Source organism: Sinocyclocheilus grahami, unplaced genomic scaffold (assembly GCF_001515645.1).
Source record: "Sinocyclocheilus grahami isolate Dianchi unplaced genomic scaffold, SAMN03320097.WGS_v1.1 scaffold440.1, whole genome shotgun sequence".
In the NCBI taxonomy this organism is placed as follows: Eukaryota; Metazoa; Chordata; class Actinopteri; order Cypriniformes; family Cyprinidae; genus Sinocyclocheilus; species Sinocyclocheilus grahami.
The window spans coordinates 67440-75865 of NW_015505619.1; the positions used below are offsets into that span (position 1 = coordinate 67440).

Genomic DNA, 8426 nt, shown 5'->3' on the forward strand with positions numbered 1-8426 from the left:
AGAGTGTGAGTGTAAGTGTGAGTTTTGTGTTTCTGCCCCTGCCATTCTCGCACAAGGTTGTAGCACATTAATTCATAAATGTGATCTAAAAAAGGTAAAGGACAAATATCAACCATTTATGCTGTTTATATTGCTTGTAATTGGGATGAAGTAAACATATGTTGAGTATTTTAATATATCATTTTTGATTGTGTTGAATTAAAAACCCAAAACTGCAGCTGGTCCACCAGACCCACAAACACTGGCTGAGCAACAAAAATATGAACACCACACAAGGGTTAATGTATCTCAGAGGGGACATGGATGCATTTAAACATCAGTTACAGATGCATAAATAGGCCTAATGTTTTAATTTTAACATAAAACGTTGAATAATGATATTTGAAATAATTTAAAACATGAAAAAAATAGTCGAAATGTGAAATTAAACAGACCCACAAACACTGGCTGAGCAACAAAAATATGAACACCACACAAGGGTTAATGTATCTCAGAGGGGACATGGATGCATTTAAACATCAGTTACAGATGCATAAATAGGCCTAATGTTTTGATTTTAACATAAAACGTTGAATAATGATATTTGAAATAATTTAAAACATGAAAAAAATAGTCGAAATGTGAAATTAAAACCGCCAGTAGGTGACAGCAAGTGACTGTTAATGAGTGAGTCATTAAGATTCAACCGATTCATTCTGATTCATTCAGAAACAACGCATTTGACTGTATTAATGAGTGAATCGCTGAATCATTTATTCAACCGATTCGTTCAAAAAGCTAATTTATTCAATAAGTAAACACCGTCCATTGCTCAGAGATGCAAAACAGTGCTGTGATCTTTGTTTGGAACTATTTTCGTTAGCAAAAACAAGCAATATTATGTCTAAAACATAAGTCACTAAATGCTTTACTGAACTTGTATAAATGATTATTAAATGTGTTCATGCTGATATCTGCAGAAAAACGGTAGCTACTCTTTGTGTGATCTAGATTAAGATAACTATATTAAATTAAAAATTATATGAAATTATATAAAAAGCATACAGAAGCACTTTTGCCGTCTACAATTTTGAATGCCAGGATTTTTGAGTTTTAATAGACTAATAAATCAACGTGCATGCACTCTCTGTGTGTGATTTGGTTATATAGCCTACTTGATAATGTCAGATCGCACATCATTTCAACAACACTTACCATATTATCACAGAAGATATATTGTATATCGTACACCCCAGACTCGACTTGAGTGAAAACAAGTTCAAGCGGAAACGCGCACTTGTTGCACATGAGCAAAGGTGTTTTTAGGAGTCTAACTTGCAAACGCCAGACCACTGATTCGTCAAACCTGCTTTTCTGCAGTCCATGTTCTTCTGAGTTTTGACTATTTTGTAGTAAGTAACGAATATGCTTCGGGGAAATGTATCGGAGTAAAAGTATACATTTTAATTAGGAAATGTAGTTATATTGTATTGTAGTTATATAATTATATTATATATTATTTATATATTTTTATTCCTTATTTACTTTTTTACTATTTTTATTTTTATTATCTGTGTTTTTTGTTCTGTCACTGTCATTCTGTTACACTGTGGAAGCTTCTGTCACGAAAACAAATTCCTCGTATGTGTAAACATACCTGGCAATAAAGCTCATTCTGATTCTGATTCTGATTCTGATTCTGAGTAAAAGTAAAAGTTGACTGAAATATAAAAACTCAAGTAAAAGATACTCCCAAAATACAGATACTCCCCAAAATACTTAAGTACTGTAACGAAGTATTACTTCGTTACATTACACCACTGCAATAAGGTGGCGATTTTTAATAAAAATTAGGCCTATAATTTACACTCAATACATTATTATTGCATACTGATTTCTAATGCAGGCTACTACAATACTGAGGTGCAAATATCTGCCACTATAAGTAGTAGCTTCATAACTACTATTTACACTTATTGCTTAGAAAATACTGCTATTTTTACATAATGTAAGTATAATCTATTGCTATTTACACTTTGTGTGTACTTATAGTCTAAACAGACTCTAAGTAAGTGCAAATAGACGCTGCCCACAAGTGTGAACTACAAACTTTCCAAACAGGTTCAATTGAACAAACAGCTTCATTCTGAAGAATATGGCAAAAGGTGACATGAATGCATACCAATAGATACAAAATAATTTCCAATAGTTCCCAGCATGTACTGCTTTATGAAAAAAAGAGACTTAAATTTAAAAAATAATAAGCAATTTACATTTTTGGCATTACTAAATCTAAATTCAATAGACAATAATTCTGTAACTCATTAGATTATACAAAATATAACAAAATTATTTACATTCTACGCAAAATTCTTTACATTCTAAGCTTTCCTAGGAAAATTCAGTTTGAGTTGAGTCTCAAATTGTTCATAATGTTATTTATTTATTTTGTAAAATTCAGTTTAAAACTGTGTTTTTATGGACCAAACACCATAAACACATTATTAATAAAGCATGCTATGAACAGACAAGCAGATGAGTCCAGAATGCTAAGGCAACGCGTTTAATTACGTGTTAAGCGTTTTCCTTATAACAGTTTTCTATCAGAGGAAAATGCTTAACGTGGCTTTTAGACAGTGTTTTTAAATGACCAAACTCAGGCCCTGTCCACATGAATGCGGGTATTTTCAAAACCGCAGCTTTTTCTATGCGGTTTGGCCGTTCATCCACACGCAAACACAGCACCAGGTCACTGAAACCCAACATTTTTGAAAACTCCTACCAGGGTGAAGATTTTCAAAAACTTTTGCAAGTGCAGTGTTATCGTGTAGACACTAGACAGCGAAACCGGAAATTTTGGTTTGTGATGTCGGAGTATGCACTGTTATCTCTGCCTACTGGAAACTTTTTCAGGCTTCTGATTGGCCAACATGGCTCTACAGTTGAAATTATATCGCCACCTGTTGGCTTGGCATCTCTTGACAATGCTTCATAGCATGCTTTTGTGTTTTCATTTGGACGGAGATTTTTTTAAAGGGGTCATATGATGTTGCTAAAAAGAACATTATTTTGTGTATTTGGTGTAATGAAGTGTGTTTATGTGGATTAAAGTTAAAAAAACACATTATTTTCCACATACTGTACGTTATTGTTTCTCCTCTATGCCCCGCCTTCTGAAACACGTTGATTTTTACAAAGCTCATCGGTCTGAAAAGTGAGATGTGTTCTGACTGGCCAGCTATCCAGTGCATTGTGATTGGCCGAATACCTCAAGCGTGTGACGGAAATGTTACGCCCCTTACCATATTGTGATGCCGTGTCCCGGCTGGAGCGACAAGACAAAAACATTCAAACCCATTATAAACGAGGCATTTGTAGCATCCAGTGGGGACATAATTACGGATTATAATGATTTATACTGGCTATTTACGCGTTGTGTTGCATCGCGCCGCGTAAACATAAAACCATGTCTGCATTTGTGATCGGAGAAATGACAAACAACAAGTACTCTACACTGCTCAAAACTCGCGTTTGAATCATCAGTGGCAAATCCTTTAAATATGAAAAACGTACTTACAGTCCGTGAGTCAGAACAGCCGGCATTGTAGTCTACTCTCCCAGGAAACAGTCCTCCATAAAATGCGCTGCACACATCTGAATATTTGGGTTGAACTGTTCTGAAACAGTGTTGTAAATACAACTTAACCACTGATTTCTAGTCGTGTCCTCTTTTGGAAGACCAAACAAAGACACACAGCGTCTCCACAACATGGCGGCAGCGGCAGCAACAATACTACAGGGAAAATCAAAGTTAAGGCTTCTTTCTTTGAGTGAACATTTGGGCAGCGTTATGCAAATCTTCCCACATCGTGACGTAGATATGTGGACGTAGTCTTTGCAACTTTACAGATCTTCTTTATGCACCAAGAGCTTGTAACACTCCAAAGAGAAAGGAAAAATTTAAATTGCATCATATGACCCCTTTAAAAACGGAAGAAGGAAAAATTCTGTTTATAAAAATAACCGTGTACGTGTGGACATGGCCTCAGTAAACACTAGGGCTGCCCCCTATAGTCGACTAACTGTTAGTTGACCAGAAGAGGCTTGGTCGACCAAAATTTGATTAGTCGCTTAGTCGCAAAAAATTCCATAGGCACAGTCACACAGTCCTTGAAAGTCCTTGATGGAAAATTTAGTGTAAATTTTACATTGTAAATTTTCAGTAAACATGTATTTACGTTCAAATTAAGAGGGTAGCTTAAAATAAAATATATCTCTAGAATGAATGAAAAACTTTCCTTTCTTTGTCATCCTTCCATATTAGTAAAGCCAGATCACAATGACGACTGTAGTTGTGCAGATGCCTATGAAGAGTGGCTGGAATTCAGGAATATGTGACTGTTGCCAGGACATGAATTCTTGTAAGTATGCTTAAATGCCTTATAATAAATATTAAAGGACCATTTTTACAGTTCATTAAAAATTATGCAAATAATATCACATTATGTGCATTTTTGGTCCTCAGGCTGCTATGCGTACTGGTTCTTTCCTTGCTTTACCTGCACCACCACTGGAGAGTTTGGGGAGAGCACCTGTCTGCCTCTGCTGGATATATTCGGCCCAGGCATCATGGCAGCTTTCGGGGTTCCAGTATGTGTGCCACCTGTGTCTCTGGGAATGAGGGTGGCAGTTCGCCATAAATATGATATTGGGGTGAGTTTTTCCTTTCCCTCTACCAGTGAAACAGGAAATCAAAGAGGGCTTAAAAACAATCATCTGTTTGTATGTGTTGCAACAGGGCAGTATCTGTGAGGACATCATGGTGACTTGCTGTTGCATGTGGTGTTCTTGGTGTCAGATGAGTAGAGAAATCAAAGCACGCAAACAAACGGTCACTGTACTGACAACACATCCCATGATTCAACCCATTCCAATGGCAACCACCACACAAGTTATCGCTACACAGCAGGCGTTTGGAGTCATCAATGTGGCACCGGTAGCATTCGCTCCTGCAGTTCAGATGGCACCAATTCCGTCTGTCACAACAGTTGTTAAATAGATGGACTGCTACTTGCATCAGTAATGATGGCATGCATAAATATATAGACACAATATATAGAGACTATAGTAACTGATGCATAGTGTGATATCTAACCTGCTTAAATTATATTTTGTGAATGGCTTGGATGCATTTGGAAAGTGCCTGTATCTTTATATTGTTTAGTCTCTGATGATTTTTGATTAAATATTTTAAAGTGATCTTGTCTATGAATAACTAGTAGCAGAAGTGAGCACAACACATTTCTGAAGAAAACTGAGATACTGTTTACAGGAATAAATAAATATGTTGTGCTTCAAAAATGGAAATAGAATCAGATTTCTTGAAAACTAAAACATTTAACATAAGTGAAGTTGTAGCATGGCTGACTAAAATTTAAATGCATTTGTGTTTGCAATTCAACATTTGTTAACACAGCACAGTTCATTCTGAAGATCATGCTGGACAGAAAAAAATTAGGGCTGAGAAATGTTTCACAAGAAAACAAAAGAGGAATTATGGTAAATAGGGAAGCTAATCTCTCGTCCTTCAGAGACTGTGTGAAGGCTTTTTCTTTTACGTAGCAACATTTTTTGTGGGACTGAAACGAGAAGACTCAACTCAGGTATGTGACCTAACAAACTATTTATACATTGATATTTAACTTGCATAGTATTAATTTATACACCATATATTTATACATGCACTTAAAAGAAATATGCATAAGAGAACTCAGTCTTTATATTTTAGTCCATTTTAAATGCTGTGTATTTTCTTAGAATGGCATTTAAAGTTATTTTCATGCTGATTATTTTTGTTATTTTGAGAGAGGAAAAAAAGAGAGAAATGTGTGGATACATTTCCCTCATTTTCCTTTGGACATCCCTCCTTCTGTCTTTACCCTGTGGTTATAATGGCGATAAGATCCTGGTTTTCCCCGTTGATGGCAGTCACTGGGTGAACATGGAGGTACTGATTTAAATACACAGGGACAGTAGTTAAAAAAAATATTGCACTATTTCAGTAAAGTTCACTATTTCTGGTGTGGAAGCCTGTTTTCACCTCAAAGTAAAAACAAAAAGGTAATTTAAAGGAATAGTTCACCCAAAAATGGAAGTTTGTTGAAACATTATTCACACTCAGGTCAAGATTTTTAAATTTTGAACTGTTCCTTTAAGATAAATAAAGTTGCATTTGTGAGATATAAAGTTGCGATACTAAAAAGTAAAGTCACAATCAACTGCAAAATTTGTCACAACTGTGAGATGTAATGTCCCAATTGAAAAATGTGAGGTGAAAACTGGCTTCCATGTACCGGAGCTCCTCTGGAGATACATTCATAAAAAAGCAATCCAAAACACAGAAAAGCAATCCAGCTTGCTTAGTATGATTAAAACCTAAGTGCACTGTATTACTGCCCCCTAGGTGCTGGTGAAGAAGCTGCACTCTCATGGACACGAGCTGAGTGTGATTCGCCTGACGGACAGCTGGTTCATCCAGGAGAATTCACCTTACTACACCTCCATTACGGTGGAGCTTAAAAAGAAATACATAGGCCTGGACCTGTTTGAGAGTGCAGTACAACGGATTCTTGAGGCCCGCAGGAAGGGCCCAGTGATGGGTGTGCTGGCCCAGATGTCAGAATTTATTGGCATCATGAAGGTGGCTCACACTGCAAACTGTGCCATGCTCACCACCATGCTGGAGAACAAAGATCTGATGACACAAATAAAGATGGAGAACTATGACTTGATGCTCACTGACCCTGCCATGCCAGGTGGGGTCATCCTAGCACATTACCTCCAACTTCCAATGGTCTATAACGTCCGTTGGATGAGTTTCGGAGAAGGCCACTTCTCCATCGCACCTTCTCCCATATCCTACGTGCCTGTTCCCGGCTCAGGTCTGACGGACCAAATGGGTTTGTTAGAAAGAACCCGTAATCTTCTACATTATGGGTTGAACCTCATTCAAGAGCGCTGGCTGGTGATTCCCATGTATTCTAGCTTGTTGCTCAAATACTTCCCTCCCGGCGCCGACCTCCTAGTCATGCAACAATCAGCGGAGCTGTGGCTTGTCCGCGTAGACTTTGTGTTTGAGTTCCCACGACCCTCCATGCCAAACCTCGTCTACATTGGCGGCTTCCAGTGTCGTCCAGCCAAGCCTCTCCCTGCAGAGCTGGAGGAGTTCATGCAGAGCTCAGGAGAACATGGGGTGGTCGTGATGTCTCTGGGAACTCTTATTGCAGGATTGCCCCGAGAAGTCATGGAGGCCATTGCTACAGCTTTCGCCCGCATGCCGCAGAAGGTGATCTGGAGGTTTATTGGCGAGAGACCTTCATCATTGGGCAATAACACCCTACTGCTTCAATGGATACCGCAGAATGACTTGCTGGGCCATCCGAAGACCTGTGCTTTTGTGGCTCATGGGGGCACCAATGGTCTATACGAAGCCATCTATCATGGGGTGCCAGTATTGGGACTCCCTTTGCTATTTGACCAGCTAGATAACATTGTACGTCTTCAGGCAAGAGGGGCGGCACGGATGCTGGATGCAGCTACTTGCACCACAGAAGAGTTCCTTGAAGCTTTGAGAGATATCTTAGAGAACCCAACGTATCGTCATAACATGCAGAAGCTCTCCAGTTTACATCGAGACCGGCCTTTGCATCCTCTTGACAAAGCAGTGTACTGGATCGAGTTTGTCCTGCGCAATAAAGGGGCACCCCATCTGCGTGCTGAGGCTTACAACATGTCCACGTACTCCTACTACTGTCTAGATGTGGCTGCATTGGTTCTCCTTATACTTCTGCTGACTCTGGGAGGTGTCTACAAGATATGGATACGAAGATGGAAAAGAGGGACAAACAAGGCAGTGAGAGACGGCAAAAAAAAGCTGTAAAGGAAGGCAGTAAGTGGCTGAAAGAGACAATTAATGCTCTGAAAGACAGCAACAATATTCCCATTTCAAAATTAAGAGCAAGCAAAATAACTTAGTGAATAGGTATTTTTTTTTTCTTCAATATCCTCCCCCAGTGTTATTGTTAACTAAAGCTAAAAGTATTACAATTGTTTTTGGTAATTGAAATAAAGCTGAAATAAACTATAAATATTAGGCTAGATGTAAAGCATAGATGTTGCCTTAGCAACTAACTGAAATAAAGTACTAAAATTCCTAAAACTAAAAATGTATTAAAGCTATATAGAAATATTAAAAAAGACAAAAGCGCATAACAAAATGACTAAAGCTTAAATTAAATTAAAAACTGAAAATATAAAATAAAAGCTGCCTTCCAATTCTTTCTTTATCAGGTGTTTTTCAGTTGGCTTTTTTATTTTGATAGGACAGTTGAGAGGTGACAGGAAAGTAATGAGAGAGAGAGAGAGAGAGAGAGAGAGAAGAACAGAAA

The 8426-nt window shown here is 37.9% G+C and overlaps 2 protein-coding genes across 2 annotated transcripts; both read left to right on the forward strand.

Annotated features, from left to right (window-relative positions):
* Window positions 1-4318: 4318 nt before the first annotated feature.
* Window positions 4319-5061, forward strand: LOC107552045 (cornifelin homolog). Its single transcript, XM_016233848.1, has 3 exons — window positions 4319-4400; window positions 4505-4692; window positions 4778-5061. Exons 1-3 carry the CDS (start codon window positions 4319-4321, stop codon window positions 5036-5038), a joined length of 531 nt encoding a protein of 176 aa, XP_016089334.1. The 3' UTR covers window positions 5039-5061.
* A 552-nt stretch (window positions 5062-5613) lies between these two features.
* LOC107552046 (UDP-glucuronosyltransferase 2C1-like) lies at window positions 5614-8017 on the forward strand. The gene is made up of 3 exons (XM_016233849.1): window positions 5614-5642; window positions 5845-5986; window positions 6443-8017. Exons 2-3 carry the CDS (start codon window positions 5864-5866, stop codon window positions 7916-7918), a joined length of 1599 nt encoding a protein of 532 aa, XP_016089335.1. The 5' UTR covers window positions 5614-5642; window positions 5845-5863; the 3' UTR covers window positions 7919-8017.
* The last annotated feature ends 409 nt before the right edge of the window (window positions 8018-8426 follow it).

Bases quoted from the DNA above. Each gene is read 5' to 3' on its own strand.
- LOC107552045 (XM_016233848.1), top strand. From the start codon at position 4,319: ATGACGACTGTAGTTGTGCAGATGCCTATGAAGAGTGGCTGGAATTCA. The intron at 4,401-4,504 runs GTAAGTATGCTT...TTTGGTCCTCAG, and splicing joins TTGCCAGGACATGAATTCTT to GCTGCTATGCGTACTGGTTC. The intron at 4,693-4,777 runs GTGAGTTTTTCC...GTGTTGCAACAG, and splicing joins GCCATAAATATGATATTGGG to GGCAGTATCTGTGAGGACAT.
- LOC107552046 (XM_016233849.1), top strand. From the start codon at position 5,864: ATGTGTGGATACATTTCCCTCATTTTCCTTTGGACATCCCTCCTTCTG. The intron at 5,987-6,442 runs GTACTGATTTAA...ACTGCCCCCTAG, and splicing joins GTCACTGGGTGAACATGGAG to GTGCTGGTGAAGAAGCTGCA.